Below are 21,417 nucleotides of genomic sequence, written 5' to 3'. Positions count from 1 at the left end.
TTGTATGATATGTGAATACCAAAAAACAGCTCAATAAAGATGTTACAAACAAAACACCTTTTCCTTAAAGGTATTATGGATGAGCGAAATGATAGCAGAGATAAAAGTGCCAAATCCATAGGATCAACTATTCCCATTAATGTTGATATTGATATATTTTATATTCATAGGAAGTCAAAAAGTCTCTAAGATGGTAAGAATAAATCAAATCTATAAAGGCTGTATTTACTCCATAAACCACTCCACCTAAAAGCTTACCCAAGAGTAGCAATAAAAATAAACATAAACCCTCAAAAGAGATGTCATTTTTGAAAAAACTTGGTTGGATACAAAAGAGGTAAAAGAATATACCAGTCAATTTCTTCTTCGTGTATCTCCCAACAATGTACATGGGGAAGGTGCAATGTCCAAGCACACACCTCATGTGGTCCTAGGACTTCCACACTTAAAGAATTGTCTGACCTGATGGCCAGGTATTGCTGCTCTGCAGGTGGCCCCCTCCACTCTCCTTAAGGGATGAGGGCTGCAAACAGGAAGCAAGTGGCCCTTAAAATGCCATTCACTGATTCCCCCCGAATTTACATTTGTTATGATGCAGACAGCGAAGAAGGCTCCTTCAAGCAGAAAGGTAATAGAAACTTGATGCTATTTTAAAAAGTCAAGGAATTGGTTTGAAGGCAACTCTAGGCTCACATCAGAAGGAAGGAGTTAAAGCTACCAAAGATTGAAGTTCCAGGCTGGGCATGGTGGCTCACGTCTGTAATCCTAGCACTAGGGGAGGCTGAGGCAGGAGGATCACTTGAGCTCAGGAGTTTGAGACTAGCCTGAGCAACGGTGAGATCCCATCTTTATTAAAAATAAAAAGAAATTAGCCAGACAACTAAAAATAGAAAAAATTAGCCAGGTGTGGTGGTGCACACCTATAGACCCAGCTACTTGGGAGGCTGAGGCAGGAGGATCGCTTTAGCCCAGGAGTTTGAGGTTGCTGTGAGCTAGGCTGATGCCACGGTACTCACTGTAGTCCGGGCAACAGAGTGAGACTCTGTCTCAAAAAAAAAAAAAAAGATTGAAGTTCCTTATAGGATGCTATAGCACTTCATAGTGCTATGTTTTCCTGAGGAGATATTAAATATAAGACTTAGCCACTTATAATCATGACATAATAATCCAAGATTGTTGATTTAGGAAAGTAAACAAATGCCTCCAAACAATTTTTTTAAAAGTGCTAGTCTGAGTGCAATGGTGTTTACAACTAACTGATCACAACCAGTTACAGATTTCTTTGTTCCTTCTCTACTCCCACTGCCTCACTTGATTAAGCTAAAACAGTTTTACAAAATAAAAAGGAAGTGCATGGTCACTTACAGAGGTGACTAAAAAAATATATACATATTGTGCATTTGTAGCTAGATGAATACTGTTAACCAGAAAGTGCTGGCTTAAATATCTGTCCAACTGCTGTAGGGCTTTTCAGTCCTCAAATCCCTCATTTAATCTGCAGATTATCTTCAGGAAGGAGTTACAGATGAGGATCTGAGGTTCCTGGCATTAAGTAACTTGCTTGGGGTCACCAGTGACTGGTGCAGCAAACTTGTTAACACGTATTGGAATCTGTTCTAGCTTCAAACTCCACACTCTTTCCAACAGCTGGCTGCTACCCTAAATATTTGTTGAGGTCTACTCTACAATATGGAAGGTATGGTTAACCCAAATATAGTGGACAGAAAATAGTCAATGGCTTTCCTGTGAGGTTTGATGTTCCAAACACATTTTCATAGCATGGCCTACAATCATATTAACAAACACAAAGCCATTTCTCTCTTTTATTGCCTAGTTTTAAATCTTATGGGAAGAAATACTGAGGGCCTGAACCTAGCAGTAGGGGTAGGCAACAAAACAAACAGTATCTGAATATATTGTGATTCTTAAAGGGCCTTCAAAACAACTATAATCTCTGGGGCAAGTGTACCTCCCTCTATTAAGGAACGGGCTAAGGGTTGTAGGGTGAGGGCAAAGGCAAGGTAGAAGCATGGGGAAATTGAGCACTCCCCTAGATTCTCTTTTATCATCTCCAGGATCTACCTGCTGTACAGTCACTAGTTATGGCTCAGAAAGGAACAAAGAAAGCTATTTCCATACAGATGAGAACCTAAAGCTCTTCAGGTTAAGTTTATTGCCTGAGTTTATTACCAGTGATGGGTATAACAACAGTCTCAATGTAATGGAAACTGGTATACCAGGCTCCCAAATATATAAGAACAAGCAAGTCTACCATGGCAGTGGGTAAAAGAACCCTCCATGTAGCACCAAGTGTTAATACAACAAAGGTTTATCAAACATCTGTGACTGAATCAAGAGAATGAGACAGACACCATGCCTCTTCCTAAAAGAAGATTACTGCTATGAAAAGGCAATGAGTACTTGAAAACCAAGAATGGAGTTGAATCTTCATTACCTCTTTGAGTCTCCATTAATTTAAAGAGTGTTTCAAAATTTGAACAAAAATTATTTTAATGATTTTAATTGAAAATACAGAGAAACCACTACCACTTACTCTTAAGGAGTCCATTGATGTAGCAAACAGAATATTTATTCTAAGCACTGGCTTTTTTTTTTTTTTTTTTTTTTTATTTATTTTTTTTTAAGCACTGGCTTTTGTAATTTGATCAGATACATGTCTTAGTGAGAGTATAATCTTCTCGAATATGAAAAATCCATCACCAATTGAAATTTTCACCTCCTAAGACACCTGTCTGCTACACAAAATTAGTCAAAGTTGACTGTAGAGAGTATAGGTGAAACTTCACAATAGAATATATTTACTACTTTATTAATTCCAGTTCAGTGTATGCCCCAAGAACATCCTTTAAGGGAGGTATTAATAGCCACTGTATAATTGCATAGGCAGTTGTTCAAGACATGATGCTATTTTCCTCCTTGTTCTTTTCATGTATATTAGCATAGGTCCAAGATTAGTTCCTACCACCTTTCATTTTCCCAAGCTTCTAAATAGTGGCAGAGCTAGGACTTACGGGATTTCAACCCATGTCTATCTATAAAACCAACTGAGCCCACCAGCTCCCTACAACTCCACCTCATGCACTCTTTTTTATTTATTTTTTTTTTTTGAGACAGAGTCTCACTCTGTTGCCTGGGCTAGAATGTTGTGGCATCAGCCTACCTCACAGCAACCTCAAACTCCTGAGCTCAAGCAATTCTCCTGCCTTAGCCTCCTGAGTAGCTAGGAATACAGGCACTAGCCACCATGCCCAGCTAATTTTTTCTATTTTTAGTTGTTTAGCTAATTTCTTTCTATTTTTAGTAGAGACAGGGTCTCGCTCTTGCTCAGGCTAGTCTTGAACTCCTGAGCTCAAGCAATCCTCCTGCCTCGGCCTCCCAGAGTGCTAGGATTACAGGCGTGAGCCACTGCACCTGGCCACTCTCTTTATTTTTATTTATTTATTTTGACAGGGTCTTGGCTCTGTTGCCTGGGCTAGAGACCAGTGGTATCATTATGGCTCACTGACACCTCAAACTCCTGACTGACATGATCCTCTCATCTCAGCCTCTTGAGTAGCTAGGACTATAGGCATGTACCACCACACCTGGCTAATTTATTTTTTGTAGAGATGAGGTCTCGATATATTGCTTAGTCTGGTCTTAAATGCGTGGCCTTGAATGATCCTTCCACCTCAACCTCCCAAAGTGCTAGGATTACAGGTATGAGCTACCCCAACTGGCCTCATGCCCTTGTATGATCAGTGGTAGCACATTCAATGCCTCTAGAGGTCAGGCAGGTAACACCAATGAAAAAAGTGACATGTAATACATATGCATATATGGTATGAACAGGAGAACTAGCGGGAGTTGAAGTAGAGACTGAAGCAGCTATTTGGGTCCAATGATTGCAACCATGTGTGATCTCACAATTTTAAAAGAAACCAGTTCAATAGTTTTTGTATACTCCTAAACATTTAAATGTTAATCCAAATTTGTTTGTTTTAAGAGCACTATGTAGGTCAAGCAGGTCACCAGCTCTCAACCTTTGTTAATGCACTGTTAGCGTCATCTTTTAAACAGCACTAGCTTGGTACGCTAAATTCTGCAGGGTTATTTTCATAAGTGTAACATCACTCTGGGGATGGGTGAGGCAGAAGATTCATTAACACCTTAAATACCAAGAGTGTTCTCTTTTTCAGGCAGCCTAGATGGACTCAAGGACCAATGCCATGCAAGGTTGAGCTGCTCCCTTATAATCACAAGGTGCTTTTCTTCCCAGGGACCCAAAAACAAACTTCATTTCTCTCGCATAGCAATCCCACCCTAAATAGTTGCTTACCCGTTTGTCAATGTCATTATGCTGGAGTTGCACAAAGCGAGCACTGATGGCCGCAATGTAACTCTGCTGATTGGAGAATGCCACACGGCCAGCACCTTTGGGATACTTCAGCTCTGGGTCTGTATCAATGCCAGCATAGCAGACACCACCATACAAACGGTCCATGATCATTGCCAATTCAACTGCAAGAAAATAAACACAGATATGTATAAATATTTGGGAGGTACTCTTGCCCAGGAGAAGGAAGAATTATTTAGAGATCATGCAGTATAATTAAGAAAAAGAAAACCCAAGTTAAATATTATGAAGAATGTCCAAACCAGTCTTACAATTCAAGTAGGGGAGCTCCTCGTAGGATGTTTTAAAATAAAATGAAAAAAAAATTTAACAATTTACAAACATACACACAAGAATTTATATAACTTTAGCAACATTACAGAAGGAATGATCTATTAGTAATCCTCCTATACCAACTGCTTAGTCCAGTGGATGGGTCCTGGGTAGGGAAAGCATTTCATGATGCCCTAACAAGTTGATAAGAACAGTCCTACTTACTGACCTCTAAGACTGAAGGCAATTAATAATGTCACACTACTGTATTAGGACTAAGCTATAGAAGGAAGTAGCTTCTTGTTTTAACTAGAGATAGTTTGTTTATAGCCTTAAAGTAAATCTCTACAATTTTAAAAAAATTACAGATTTTAACGAGTACATTCTATCCTGAGAAATCTTTTTTTTTTTTTTTTTTGAGACAGAGTCTCGCTTTGTTGCCCAGGCTAGAGTGAGTGCCATGGCATCAGCCTAGCTCACAGCAACCTCAAACTCCTGGGCTCAAGCAATCCTCCTGCCTCAGCCTCCCGAGTAGCTGGGACTACAGGCATGCGCCACCATGCCCGGCTAATTTTTTCTATATATATTAGTTGGCCAATTAATTTTTCTATTTATAGTAGAGACGGGGTCTCGCTCTTGCTCAGGTTGGTTTCGAACTCCTGAACTCAAACAATCCGCCCGGCTCGGCCTCCCAGAGAGCTAGGATTACAGGCATGAGCCACCACGCCCGGCCTATCCTGAGAAATCTTTATAATAACTTCTCCCATTGAATTCTAAGTAATAATACTAGTAATGATAATAGCAGCAATGAACATTTACTGAGCACTTACAATGTGCCACAAAGCACTAAGCTGCTACACATGCAGTAAAACATACCCATACCTTGCTACCAGACCCAGGGGTCTGGTCTGTACTTCTTGCCATGTTTCTTCTATATATGCTTTTATATTGGCATATTTACAAAACAACTGTAAAGAAGGCATTTGGAAATTGGACCATTCCAAAGGTCTAATATTCTAACATTATCCCCACCATAAAGGTGCCATGGAGAGACATGTAGCACTTACCTGCATCCCAGATTGCCTGAAGATAATTGTTTACTTGATACTGGGCAGCGTCTCCTCCAGGTATGACCATTTCTTTCAGGCCACTTACATAGTATAGGTCCAAAAGACTCAGCTCTACCCCAGGAGAGCAACCTAAGAACCTGTGTCTTCCAAACATCTACATACGGTATTTGGAAAGGAGAACACAGGGTAGATAGATGATGACCTGGGCCACAGCCAATGTGAAAAGACCATCACACAGTAGAGTGCCACAGGAATCAGTATCTGAGGAAAAGGAAAGCAGCACAACCTGGTGGGGTGGGGGAAGAATTTTGCAGCAGATACAAGGGCCCAAGGGCTGAACAGATTTCTATGAACAGAAGTAAAGCTACTTCAACTATTACTAGTTCCTGTAATGTGAAACTGATAAGGCAGCAAGAAAAACCATGTCAGAGAGGCTATCTTTCTGCTACTTCAAAATGTCTTTCTATACCAGACTGACTAATGTTGGTGATAGTTTTCTAAGTGTCTATTTTTAATAGGAAGAATGACCTGCAACCAACAGGTAATTCTCAGAAGGTGAGAAAATAAGATAGCAGTAACTAAGCCCAAGAGTAAGTGCTACTAAATATAGAGCAGCAGAAAGCCATTATGGTCAGAATTACTGAGTCATATCAGCCAAGGAACCACTGTCTATTACAGCCAAGTAGATTGACTGCAGTCTTGGGGCAGGATCTAAGACCACATTCATTTGAACAATGCAACAAGAATCGTGCACATACCCTGAATATCAGAGCTCAGTGGTCTCTTATACTTCATCCCAACAACCTTTGATGGCTTGAGGATCTCCTCACATGGCTAATGTTACTGCAGTAACAGAGACCAAGAAACTGAAGGTAGAATAAATTGTTAATTGCAGTCATTAAAGAATTTCCCTTATTGCTCAAATGGGCTTATTAGTAAAATAAGCAACCTTAGGACCTTGTAAATTAAATACTAATTTTCCAAAGACTAGGCTTCCTCTGTAATAGAGTAAGAGAGGGAATACATTCTAAGCCTGGTGAGTGACCAGGAAAAGAATGCTGGCAAGGGACTCAATGGCACTTGTCTTCCACCACAGGAAGAACTCAATAAAGCATCTGATTTAGAAAGAAGGCACATGAGCTGTAAGATTGAAGTTCCAGCTAAGGAGGATAGTCATCATAACCATAGGTTCTTCTACACCATAGTGGTCTCTAAAGGAATCTTTAGGATCCTTTGATGCCAGAGAAGGCAGCTTCCACAAGCACAAGCATTCTATTTTTTGTGAATTTATCTGTTGGAAAATCACCTTCATGCGCCAAAGATTAGATCATGACTGATGTTGCTGGCTGTTAAATTAAGCACTTTTGATAGGAAGCAGAAATCCTCACCCACTTATGCTTTTATGAAAACTAATTATAAATAAATCATTTCCATTTATGAGCTTATATACAGACATTTTCTTGACAACCAAAAAGTCTGCAGATATTAAGCCAAGTAAGCCTCACTCAAGTGAAGGACAATTTGTTGAGAGGCTAGACTTAAGGAAGCATTTTTGGGGAGGGGAATGTGAAAATTTTCTGTCTCTCTACCCTAATCTATATTTTAACTACAGAAAGTCCACTTCAATGATGACCTTGAAGAGAAGTAAATAATAAACAACTGCTGTTTGTACTTGGTTTTTTACTCAACCAGTAAGTCTTCACTCGGCATACTTCCTGCAGGCTGAACTCATACTAGACTCAAACACCAAACAGATGTCATTTAAGTACTAAAGTGTTCCTAATTATTGAGAAAAGTAACCACTTTTTTTATTTTATTTTTTATTTTTTGAGACAGAGTCTTGCTTTGTTGCCCAGGCTAGAGTGAGTGCCATGGCGTCAGCCTAGCTCACAGCAACCTCAAACTCCTGGGCTCAAGCAATCCTTCTGCCTCAGCCTCCCAAGTAGCTGGGACTACAGGCATGCACCATCATGCCCGGCTGATTTTTTCTATATATATTAGTTGGCCAATTAATTTCTTTCTATTTATAGTAGAGAGGAGGTCTCGCTCTTGCTCAGGCTGGTTTTGAACTCCTGACCTTGAGCAATCCGCCCGCATCGGCCTCCCAGAGTGCTGGGATTACAGGCGTGAACCACCATGCCCGGCCAAAAGTAATCACTTTTTTCAATAATTTTAATGCTATAAAACAGCATTAAAAATAACTAATTCACACACTTCTGCATACATGACTAAAAGAAACACCAGGGCAAGTCTTCTTTGAGTTCTATACATTTCCAATTTTTCTTTTTTTATCTAGAAGATAAATTATTTAGAGATGTCAGAACATAAAATTCCTTTCAGAGACTAGATTTTAAAGGATTCTTTAGAATGAATATCATCAGTTAATACAGAAAAAGTCCCATATAAATTTCCTTCCTATGATGGGAGGGAAGTGGAGATAAGAAGAGGGACTACTATTTTGACTATTTGAAAGGAGAAGAGAAAAACAGAAGAAAAGTAGTAAAGATCTGGCAAGAGTCAACTAAAAACTTCATGGATTCATCTATATCATCTACATCTATATAGATATAGATATCTATATATCATCTATATCTTGATCTCATGAAATCTGAGATCAATTTATCAAGGAGGTATCTTATCCAGAGAATGTAGTAAAACCAGTTACTAAGCCTATGGCAGTGGAATCCTTATTCTAACCATACTCGGCAGAGGGCAGACATAGTAGCTCCCAGGAACATGTTCTTAACATTCAACCCAAGGAAGATGAGGGTATCAGAGCAGGGTGTACTGGGGAAGGAGTCTGGAGTTCACACAAAGGTGATAGCAGGCTTAGAGTCCATGAGGAAGTCAGGACTCTTCAAACCACTTTTTATTTTTCCTTCCCATCCAGACAGTATTCACAGGGTCCATGAATACCCGTCATGACAGGGGTAGGAAATCTGGTAGCTATATCCAAAGGCATACTGTAGTACTTTGGACAAAATGTTCTGTGCTCGTAAGACAACTCAAGTCGTCTCAGGAACTTCCATGGTGGCAGCAACACTATTTAAGTCTATCCACATACTGGCTCTTGTGATGAGCTTCACTGTGCCATAGACTGGAAAGGGAAACAAGACTACCACAACTATGTGGAGCATATAACATCCCGACGAATTCCTCTGGATTGTAGTAACCAAGCCTCTGAAGTTGAATCTAAACCCCAATTATGGTTCCTTGGATTTGCTCCTGATTCTTCAGAGATCTGATCTCTGATCTTCAGTTTACTAGAGAGAAATCATGATGACTCCCCCACCCTGTTTCACAGGAGGGTCCTGTTCCTATCATTTAATTACATTTCAAACACAGCCCTAAGGCAATGTCCAAGTCTGAGCTACTGTGAGAGCCAAGTGGGGTGAAGCAGGAATGAGAATTCCTGAAGGAAATATCAACACATTCACCTTTACAGATTCTAAACTAGGAATCTAGAAGCCACATTTCTTCTGTTTGGAAATAAGGACAAAATAGTCAGGAAAGAGGCATAGGGCACGTCAGGATGACAAAGGGATCTGGACTTCTTAAAGAAAGGAAGATTAAACTTGATGGTGGACTTTCTAGGTTTACCATAATTGTCAAGTTGGTTCACAGGGCCAGTTTATACATATTGAGTGGAGGAAATGTACTCATAAGCTTCTGTTCTGCATCAGATGTTGGGAAGTTAAGAATATTTTCAAATAGATGGTATGAACAACCAACTAAATCAGACAGAGTGCTTAATTTGATTAAATAGGATTGGTACCAAGTTGACTGTTACTACTATTACTGAGACATCTCAGATCTCAGTTTGATAAAGCATCTTCCTTTTGTGCAAAGAGCCCCAAACTTAAAGTTTGGAGATCTAAGCACAAATCTTGGCTTTTTTACTTATTGTGGCCTTAGACCAATTACTACTTCTTCCTCATCTCTAAAATGCAAAGTCTACCTCTTACGATCTCACAGGGTAATCATGAGAATTGAATATACATGAGAGCTCTGAGCACACTGCTGTGGATAGAGTGGTACTACCATGTCTAGTTTTGTCCAATGGTTGTTTTTTCTCCTACTCATAAATCTTTGTTTAGCATTAAGTTGGCCTGGTTTCTGCCCTATAAGCACCAATTAAACCCAGTCTTAGTATGGCTTTATGATAAGGTCACTCTGTCTACTACTGATATGGCAAAGTTTGAAGTTTGACATCAGCTATGGGTAAGGTTTTGCTTTTGGGGGGTAGGGAGAACACACACATACACACTAATACTAGAAAATCCTTAGTCCTAAAGGCAATGCAGTTAATTAAGTCAGTATGCCAAATCTGAAGTTTATCTGCGACAACTCATACTGAACTTATAGGACTTGGTGAAACAGCTTCTACTGCTAAAAACTTGATATAGGATTTCGGTCTGCTACTACTTCATAGGACAAAAAAGAGATACAGTCACAATACTTCTATTTCCTAAGTCACAAATCAGGATGTGATTCCTAATACATGTGAACTTCCCAAACATTTATACAAAATGTTTGAAATGACTTTATAAAGATGCAGGATATATGTACTCTAGATGTATGCCATATATCACTGAATATTTACCTTAAAAGTTTTAATCCCCCCACGAAAAGCCATCCTCCTAATCAGAGCAGGTAGGGGAAGGCAGAGAAGGAAACTTTAGGATCTATCACAGAATATTAGTAGGGGAGAAAAAGAAAGAATTATCGGAGCAATAGTTAGGAAAGACAGGACCCCCAAAGATGAGTGAGCAAATGGTAGGCTTCAGTGGCTTAGATGAATGATCTCTCAAGATTGGTCTGTTCTGCAGGGCCTCCTCTGATAAACTGCCAGAAGGCAGTCATGAGACAGAAGAACAGCTCACATGCCTCTAATCAGAGAGACAGACTAAGGGTTTTTCAAGCCTGATCAAGGTTGGGAGTGGATGGATCCCAAAGCTTGGTCATTGAGGCAGTTCTCAAATCCAAATCCTAAGCCAAAAAGTTGGGGTCAGAGAAATACTCATTATTAATAAATTGAGGGAAAGTATAGATACTTTATTCTCCACTTTTTTTCTGGTGGTCTCATAACCCCCAAGCACTTATTTCCTGCCAGAGTGAAGAGATGTGCATTCTAGAGAGGTCCTAAAGCCATAGGGATATACAACAGGGCTATTTCTGTATGGAGTTTGGGAAAGACATGTTGCTTATATTACATGAATGTACGGTGGCAACATGCTATTGTTCTTCCAAGGAGGTAGCAGGTGGGGAGAACCAGACAAATTCCATTTCCCTGAACTGACTCTCCAAAGAATATGCTAACTTTCAGCCACATGGTGGCAGGGTAAGTCTACCTATAGCCCTTCCTAGCATGGGGGCTGGGTGAAATGGGGGTGGGGGAGTAGAAAGAAAACAAGACCTGAAAAACACCAGGAGACTTCAGTTCAGGCAAGCCATCCTCTGCTTGCAGTTATCACTAAGGGGAGTTGATGGAAGGAAGGGACAAGAGATAGTAGGAATGTGTATTATTTGACCTAGAGAAAGCCACAATCAGGTGGTGAGTAACTCATCTAAATTTTGCCCTGATATTTTCTGGTTTATTTTTCTAGGATTGTGATATTTCTTCAACATGAAGTTTTAAAAGGAAAGCTGTCAAAGGACCAGAAGGAACAACATGAACTCAATCAAGACAATATTGCTTCAAACAGGTTGCCTTTTTTCTCTAGAGGTGTTAGTTTATTTCTGCTTAGAGAGATAAAGACTGTATTTAGCATAGCTATTAGTGATAATGGTGGTCCCTGTCTTACAATGAGGAAATATCAAAGATAAAAAACTTCACAAGATTCCTCTCAAAGGAATAACTCTTGAGTGATAACATTTTAGTCACTATGACATGGTAAAGGACAACTTTTGGCCCAGGATAAGGTAAAAATCCACTTGGCACCTAAAATTTCACCTACTGATTAGGGCCACCCACATCTAGTCCAGGATCACTCTGTAATAGTGCTTACAATAGTTTTAAGACCTTCCAGAAGACTATAATATCCCTTATAATTTTTTTTAAAAATGCCCTCAAGTATTTTTAAATCAAATCTGAGAATCATGTTATAGAATATAATTTAGCCTCCAATTAACTCTGAGTTAGCATTCTTTTTTTTTTTTTTGAGATGGGGTCTTGCTCTATTGCCCAGGCTAGAGTGCAGTGGTGTCATCATAGCTACAACCTCAAACTCCCCGGCTTAAGTGATTCTCCTGTCTCAGCCTCCCAAGTAGCTGGGACTACAGGCACGTGCCACCACACTCAGCTAATTTTTCTGTAGAGACAGGGTCTCACCATGTTCTTGACGCTGGTCTCAAATTCCTGGCCTCTAGCAATTCTCCTGCCTCAGCCTCCCAAAGTGCTGAGATTACAGGTGTGAGCTACTACACCCGGCCTCTGAGTTAACATTCTATGAACACATTTCTTGTTTCCTTATCTTCTAAAATCTTTGACTCTCTGTATGTGATGACCAGTTTAACAAGATGGTGGGATGCTCATTCAGTTTGGCATGATGCCAGCAACCAAATAGATGCTTAATAAAAGCTTACTGCTCAAGTGAACTACACTGTATTCAATTTAAGATCTCTAGCAAAGCCAAAACGAATTCCTTTAAAAACTGTCTTCTATTATCAGCAAAGGAATAAGAGGAAAAATAAAAAAAAATAAAAGATCTTCTACTCCAAGGTATACACCATTCCACAAAGCTCAGTGTGTTCCAAAGAAACCTAATTCTATGCACATGGATAAAAGCTGCAGATGTTAACTCTTTTTGTCTAGAATACATCGCCTCTAATCTGGAAGTCTTGGAATAGATAATAAAATTCTAAGACACTAATATAGATTATTTAGCCACTTGGAAACTAGCTACACTTATGGAAGTGTTGACATGGGTGGAGGGGAACATTTCCATTAGACCAAATGATTTTAGATTACTACCTAGATAACTACAAAAACAAAACAATTTTAAAACAAAATTTCAGCTTAGTTTAGAAAACAAGAACTTCAAGAATTATGTATGGTATACTATTTAGGCAAGGAACACAAAATCCCATTTCTGACTAGATAACTAAAGATAATTCTTGTCTAATCCTAGAATTTGCAGCATCTTGCAGACACAGAATATTAAGGAATACAATTTCATGTCTTGCAGTTCCCTTCTTGTGGTGTCAGTGTGGTCATACAGTGTGAAAAATGGATCTTCACAGGACAGAAGAAAAGCAATAGTGGTTCTTACCTACCCTTTCAAATCATTAAAACAGTAAGAATAAAGAGTGAATAATACAAAAGGGAATTTAGTTTATAAAATGGTATGTCTGTGACTTAGAAATAGACATAAGAAGTTAAAACCAGTTCATTATTTCATAACCATAGGACCTTTTCTTGCAGAATATTTTTTTAGATTCCTATCTAGGAAAAAAGACAAGAGTCTAGACTATTAAAACCAATTTGTGCTTGTAGCTAGTTGCAGAAAGGAATAGCTAGAATACTAGCAATCATTGTCTATTTATAAGATATCAAAGAGGATTTTCGTCCCTCTCCAATCCTAAACATACTATCAGTTAGAAAAGTCAGGAATATTCCACAACACCCCCACCACCAAGTTTTTGTTTAAAAAAAGCACAAGCAGTTTAGAAACAAAGGGCTACATTTGCCCTCATCTCATAATGCTGTTCATGTTTGAGTTAGCCCTTCTTAGACTTTATTTTCTGACAGCAGATAAAGGGAAGACATCTCTGCTGCTTTGCTTTCCATCTTTCGTTTGGCACAGTTTTCCACTAGAATGAAAATAAGACCCAATAATATTTGGCTTTCTGAAATAGTGTAAAATTACAAACTCCATAGTCATAATTAGTATGTTTAAATGTCCTTCAAAATGGAATTATAAATATATCTTTACATAGGTCCAAAGTTATCTTTCAAATGCAGATTGCAGTTGGGATTTGAATATGTTAGAAATGTTGAAGAGCTTTCAGAATTAAGAAGCCACTAAAGTCATACAGCCAAATATTTTTAAGTTACATTTTATAATTCTGTTTTCACAACTTGATTTTAATGGTCTGTGCTTTTTGTTTTAATTTTAGGTAGAATTAAGTCTACTTGCTTATAAATAACACAGAAGTAATGTACTTTCACAACTACAGTGACAACAGTAACCTTGGTTTTTTTTGTCTTCCTTTAAAAAAATAAACTCAATTATTCTAAGTGCTTTAAAAACTTAGACCACAGAAGTAATTTATTATATTCCACTGGCAGTAACACTGATCAGTGGCACGGCTGATAGGATTTGTCTTTGGATTTAAATACATATTGAAGTTGTCAGTTCAGCATCACTTCAAACTCTCCAGTCGATTTTGGTTCTGCTCCAACCCAGCAGCACAATTACTTCATTGGAAAGGAACTTTAAAAAAATAATACGGAAGCTTTTCAAAAGTCATAATAAAGATGCTCAAATATATAATTCATTTCTCAAAGTCCATAAGAAGAAACAGGAACCCATTTCACTTGGGAAGAGTTCAATTTGATTCCCAGAGGCACAATTTCCAGCAGTGGTTTGGTTCATCACTGAATGGGCACACAGTTGCACTGGACAGATTTCTGATGGGGTTACTTCTTTTTCTGTCATATAAACAAATCTAGCTGGCATAAGATCACATACTGCCAAATATATTATTATTTTTTAAATGTATGGTGAAATAGGACAGCACTAAATAGAACTCATCCTTTCAACATAACTGATGAAATTCACTCTTGCACCATAAGAAAATAGAGCATTTTTGGAGAAAACATTTAATCCTTATTTCAGCTCAGTAAAAATGACATAAAAGCCTTCTTTTGGGGATTGTATATAGCTGATTGGAAACCTAGAAAATATTTAAAACTAAATACATCGGGGATTTTGTTGTTTTTGGTTGTTGTTGTGGTATTACTATTTCCACTCACCAGCTCGAAGGGGTCGTGGAACTCCCCCAACAAAGATAGTTTTTCTGGGGTCCAAGGGCTGAGAACCATCCATTACAAAGTCACTGTCACTTAGGTTCCATGGTCGAATTTGCACCTGAAAAAAAGTCGTTTACTTGGTCCTTACTTCATTTTCATCAACCCCAAATGAGAATAAGATGACTAAAGACAAACCCATTGATTTGTGCATTTTATAAAGTACACCACCCAAATAAAATCCAGTTAATTAGTTAATGTAATCTGCATTAAGTGCCTTTCAATAGAATTTGGGGACTCTACTTAAGGGACGATACTCAACACTCTAGATATATACCATGAAACCTTCAAAAACCACTTGTTTGTTTTTTTAAAGACAGTCTTTTAGAGGCAGATTCTGAGTTTTGAATCAGATTCATCTTATCACATGATAGGATAGAGTGTTTACAACCTGTCACAGCATACCACTTAGCTTTTTAAGAATTTGTCTAAAGGAAGGGAACAGAAACATTAGCAGTATTTTCTGAAAATTATCTATATGTCTGGCTTTTTATTTCTTATTCTCCCTCCAAAATTAAAACATTTATCTTTCAGTAATATGGTTTAATACAGAGTAATACTCAGCAAGTTAGCACAGAATTGCCAACAAACACTGAAGCCTGAAGAGAGTTATATCATTTTGATTTGTCTAATTTCTGTAGACAAAATTGGTTAAATAAAGGCAAACCTAGAAATTGAATTTTTTTTTTTTTAGACAGAGTCTTGCTCTGTCACCCTGGGTAGAGTGCAATGGCATCATCATAGTTCACTGCAACCTCAAACTCCTGGGCTCAAGGGATGCTCCTGCCTCAGCCTCTCAAGTAGCTGGGACTATAGGCATGCACCACGAGGCCCTGCTAATTTTTCTATTTTTAGTAGAGATGGGGTTTTGCTATTGCTCAGGCTGGCCTCAAAGTCCTGGGCTCAAGTGATCCTCCCAGTTTGGCCTCCCACAGTGCTAGGACTAACAGGCATGAGGTACTGCACCCAGCCTGAAATAAATTTTCAAAAAGTAGAAAAAGAAACCTCTAAGGCCTATTTCTTTCCATTGGGTAATTTCTCTTCACCTGGACTCTGACTTAGTGCCCATAGTTTGTACTGTTTACATACAGTAAAAAATAAGGTATTTCATTAGAATCTTAACCTTGAAACATATTCCGTTTAATCATAGCTGAATTATCAGAGAATAGCTGAAAACAAAACTAAAACACAAAAAACCCTGCCACACCTAAAGGTTGAGTTTGCATTGCCTAAAACCGATCAGTTAGGCAGGCAGCCATATGCTCTGGGAAGTGAGCTGGGTGCAAAAGGGGAACCTGTTACCTGTCCTTGAGGAATATGCCTTTCCTTCCCCACACCAATAAAGACAGGAAACAAAACAGTTTATTTTTCATTTCCTTGGTATCAACAAATTATTCATTTTCTGATATTTGAGCATTGCTCAAGTATCAATACTTAATGTAACAAAACACGTAAGATGATTTCTTGGCTTGGAGTACTCCCCATTGAAAGATAGCACCTCTGCCAATTACACTTTCAAAACACCTGAATGGACTCTAAAACTGGCATTACTCAGCTGGAAACAGTCTACACATTCTTTAAGATTGCTACGAAATTCACCTTCTGCCTTTTATGACACTGTTGCCCTCAATAGGTAGCCAGAAGCCACAAAGAACTCCATTTTTCTTCCCTATACTTTGAAAACTTGGACCTGTTTATAATTCTGTTAACATTCAGGTATTTATTCCACCTTTACTACATTAAAAAAAATCTAGTTCTTTCCTTGTAAAATTTAGTCCGTTTGACTAAATTATCATTTAGTCAATGACATTCATCACAAAGGCAGATTCACTTATACCCCAAAGCTTCACTTTTAAATGCCTTAATGAAGGCCCATTACTAATTTTTAATTTAAGACACAATAATTTCCTGCCACTCTAAGGATTCTAATGTCACACACACACAAAAAGGTGTATCTTTCTCTATACAGAACTCTCCTTCTAATCTCATTTTTTTTTTTTTGAGACAGAGTCTCACTCTGTGGCGTGGGCTAAAGTGCCGTGCGTCAGCCTAGCTCACAGCAACCTCAAACTCCTGGGCTCAAGCAATCCTCCTGCCTCAGCCTCCCGAGTAGCTGGGACTACAGGCATGCGCCACCATGCCCGGCTAATTTTTTCTAGATATGTTAGTTTGTCAAATAATTTGTTTCTATTAATAGTAGAGACGGGGTCTCACTCTTGCTCAGGCTGGTTTTGAACTCCTGACCTTGAGCAATCCGCCTGCCTCGGCCTCCCAGAGTGCTAGGATTACAGGCGTGAGCCACCGCGCCCGGTCTCACTTTTGTTTTTAAGACAGTCTCACTCTGTCACCCAGGCTAGAGAGCAGTGGTGTCATCACAGCTCACAGCAACCTCAAACTCCTGGGCTTCAGCGATCCTCTTGCCTCAGCCTCCCAAGTAGCTGGGACTATAAACGTCCACCACCATACCTGTTCTAATTTTTTTCTATTTTTAGTAGAGAGGGGGTCTCACTGTTGCTCATACTGGCCTTGAACTCCTGAGCTCAAGGGATCCTCTCACCTCAGCCTTCCAGAGTGAGTGCTAGGGTAATCTCATTATTAATAAAGCAGTTAAGGCAGCTTTGGGACCTGGTAAGGTAATTCCAATAACTTTATGTTAATTGAGTTTGGTCATGGATCACTTTGTTTCAAAATGAAAACAATTCCTGTGTAATATCCATAGTGGTCTGCTTTCATTTAACCAGAAATACAGGAAACACAGCCTCTGTAATAGTTGTAGGTTACCATTGCACAAAAGAACTCTGCAAAAAATCTCAGACTTTCCTGCTGAGAGCTTCCATTATTTCCTTTTCTCTCCTGTCCCTATCCCCTTTTATCCTCACTTCATCACATCACACACCACCTATTCATTTACCATATTCTTGGCATTACAGATTAGGTAAAAATACAGGAAGAGGGCTCAGGACACTGTACTGATCAACCCTATTCACAAAATCTACATTTCCCAGTTGCCACCAGAAAATAGCTGCTCAGAGCTGGCACCTCTGTAGAATTAGAGAAACATTAACATAGGCCAACATTAGCACTCTACTCATTAATAATATTATGGTACTGTTTGAACTGATAAGTTCTACTCCCACTCTGGTTTCTCTCTGAAATACAAGCCCACTCTCACACAAGGCCTTTTTTTCCAACTTCTATAACCTCAGGGCCTGGTGTTTGTGGACTTACTTTTTGGATATATTTTCTGGTCCTGATTTTATATATATATATTTCCCTACTTCATTATAATATCATAGTTTATAAGTGGACTCAAATATTTTATGGAAAGGAGTATAAATAAAAGAAATGCTTTTAAGTTATCTTTGTTTCTTTATTAGTTATTTTGGAGAATGGATGAAATTAGAACTCTGTCCTAATTCAATATAAATTTCCACAAGCAATACACAACTTTTACATATACAGTTGGTCTTCTGAATCTGAGGGTTCCACATTCACGGATTCAGTCAACGTTGGACAGAAAATATTTAAAAAATTAATAACAACACAATAAAAATAATGCAAAATTTAAAAATAACAGTATAATAATCCCTTATATAGCATTTACATTGTATTAGGTATCAGGTAATCTAGAGACAATTTAAAGTATACAACAGGATGCACATAGGTTATATGCAAATACTACACCATTTTATATAAAGGAGTTGAGCATCCCTGGATTTTGGTATCCTCAAGGGTCCTGGAATCAATCCCCCATGCATACAAGAGAAGACTGTAGAGAAATAACTGTGTGTGTCAGAACGTGAAACAACTCTTTCAGTATGTTGTCAAGTAGGCTATACTCTGGGCAGTAAAAGCCTCAGCATCCTGAGTACAAACATTCGAACATCACCCAGAAATAGTGAAGTTTCCCTAAGTTAACCTGACAGGATAAGAGTACTCCTTCTTGAAGCAACCTAACCACATTTGCTTATAAAGGTGACTCTATAAAGAAGTGCTGCAGTATGCATCAACCCTTTGGCCATGTAGGAGTCACACAAACTCAAATGCCTATAGGGCTGAACAGGTAGCACAAATGTGTCAAGCCACCAGGGCAACTGTTAGTTGGCAGGCAGTAATACACTAGAGTAAAACTCTCCTAAAGAAAGCAGGTACTTTTCAGCTCCAGCAAGTAGTTACCATTTACAAATATGTTGTTAGACTTTTTCTATTTTTCAGGAGTGGCTGGAAATTCAGATTTTTTTTTTTTAAAGAGACAGGGTGTTGCTCTGCTGTCCAGTCTGGAGTGTGGTGGCATGATCATGGCTCACTGCAACCTCAAACTCCTGTGTTCAGGTGATCTTCCTGCCTCAGCCTACTGAGTAGCTAAGACTACAGGCACACAACACCACACCTGACTAAATTTTTTATATTTTGTGTAGGGATGGCATCTCACTATGTTGTCCAGGCAAGTCTGAAACTACTGGCCTCAAAAGATCCTCCCGCCTAGGCTTCCCAAAATGCTGGGATTATAGGAGTGAGCCACCATGCCCGGCTGTAGAAATTCAGATTTTTATGTGAAACTTCAAGATGCTAAAATGTTGGAAACTAATTCAAATGTTAAAAATCACTATAGGCTGGGTGTGGTGGTCCAGGCCCAGCTACTTGGGAGGTTAAAGCAGGAGGGTTGCTTGAGGCCAAGAGTTCAAGACCAGCCTGGGAAACATAGCGAGACCCTGTCTCTAAAAAAAAAATCACTATATAGCCTAAACAAACTATCTGTAGACCTATCTATCCCAGGGGGCCCCAGTCTAGGATCTTTGACTTGAAGGGTTTAATTACCACACAGCTCACAATGGAATGTTTTGTTCCATTAGCACTCATGAGAGAAAATACAAAAATGGTTTTTCTTTAGTTTCTTGTTAAAGCATGTATTCCTTTGGAAGCTATCATGAGGACCACGAAACCTACTTTTGGCTGAATTATTTGTCTTCTAAATTTCTATCTTCTAAATCAGGAATAAGTTTTGTGTAACTGCTTATCTTCAAAGGCAAAATCTTTTTAAGGTAAAGGCAAAAACCAAACACAAAGCTTGCTGGTATAAATATACTTAAATACTATAAATATACCACATAGTGACTTTAACATCAGCCTTTAAGATATCTAAAAGAATATGACATTAATAACATCAACAGCTAGTAGTGAAAATACTGATTTTCCTTTTCAAGGTTTCCCAAAGTGTGTTCTGTAGAATGCAGGTCCCTAGGGTTGGTCTGCCAGATAGGCAGTGTTTGGGAAAAGCTATAGATTTTCTTCTCCTCCTTGGATTTTCATGGCACCCATTAGTGTATTTCATTAAAGGCTCTAAGAAATTCTACAGAAATCTATTTAATGTTGTTTAACCCAGCATTTCCTAAATTATTTCCAAGGAACCTATATTTTTACATGACATTTATTAATATCCATACTTTGGATAATACTACCCTAGTATATCTTACTCTTAGGATGTATAAAAATTTGGCATAATAGCTGGACACTGTGGCTCATGCCTGTAATCCCAGTGACTAGGCAGGAGTTTAAGACCAGCTTGGGTAATGTAAAAAAGACCCTATCTCTAAAAAATTAAGAAAAATCCGCCAGATGTGGTGAAGTACACCTGTAGTCCCAGCTACTCAGGAGGATGAGGTGTGAGGATTGCTTGAGCCCAGGAGCTTGAGGCTGTAGTGGAATATAATTACACCACTGCACTCTAGCCTGGGTGACAGAGAAAGACCCAATCTCTAAAAAATAACTAAATAAACAAAAACTTTGGCATAATAAGATAATGACTAATTGAATATAATGTTTCAGAAACTTCACTCCAGCCCAAGTCTTTTCAGCACTTATTTCCTGCTATTGCTACTTCCATAAAAATTAAGTTTAAATGGGTAAGAGTATAGTAAATTTATATTATTATAAATTTTTATTTTATTTATTTTAAATTATTATTATAAATTTAAATATTAAATAGCTATTCAAAGAACTATTTTTCTAACTAAACTGCATAAAAGATATGTTATCAGACCAGTTTGACTATTTTGCCACTAATAAAGAATAAAATAATTATAATTCTATATAAAATTAGAGTTTCATCCTATTTAAAACTAAAGGTCATTAATTAAAATAAGATTGGGCCAAGTGCTAGGAAAAATATTTAAAAATGCAATATGGTCACTTCTTTAGACAGAAAGCTATATGGCTGGGCGCAGTGGCTCATGCCTATAATCCCAGCACTTTGGGGAGCCCAGGTGGAAGAATCACTTGTGGCCAGAAATTTGGGACCAGCCTGAGCAACACAGCAGACTCCATCTCTGAAAAGAAAAAAAAAGCCATGCACAGTGGTATGCCTCTGTAGTTAGTCCCAGCTACTCAGGAGGGTGAGGTGGGAAGATTGCTTAAGCCCAGGAATTTGAGGTTGCAGTGAACTATGGTGACACCACTGCACACTAGCCCAGGCAACAGAATAAGACCCTGTCAAAAAAAAAAAAAAAAAAAAGCTGTATGATAACCTCATTTCCTAAAAAAAAAAAAAAAAAAAAAAAAATTCATCAACAATTTATAAACATTTCTCAGTTAAAATTAAACATAAAAGGCATTTTTGTTGTGTCTTTAATTATAGGATAAGGGAAAAC

At 38.4% G+C, this 21,417-nt stretch overlaps 1 protein-coding gene across 6 annotated transcripts in view; it reads right to left on the bottom strand.

The window, feature by feature from the left end:
- The window catches only part of CPEB3 (cytoplasmic polyadenylation element binding protein 3), a 199,148-nt gene that overhangs the window by 22,634 nt on the left and 155,097 nt on the right, over positions 1-21,417 (bottom strand). For all 6 annotated transcript variants that reach the window (XM_012765822.2, XM_012765869.2, XM_012765878.2 and 3 more), the window contains 2 exons: positions 14,717-14,831; positions 4,340-4,521 (listed from right to left, as the gene is read on the bottom strand). In XM_012765822.2, the coding sequence (XP_012621276.1) occupies positions 4,340-4,521; positions 14,717-14,831 (297 nt within the window). The remainder of the gene's footprint in view (positions 1-4,339; positions 4,522-14,716; positions 14,832-21,417) is intronic.

This window comes from Microcebus murinus, chromosome 14 (genome assembly GCF_040939455.1).
Source record: "Microcebus murinus isolate Inina chromosome 14, M.murinus_Inina_mat1.0, whole genome shotgun sequence".
In the NCBI taxonomy this organism is placed as follows: Eukaryota; Metazoa; Chordata; class Mammalia; order Primates; family Cheirogaleidae; genus Microcebus; species Microcebus murinus.
This window is presented reverse-complemented; position numbering and strand designations above follow the sequence as displayed.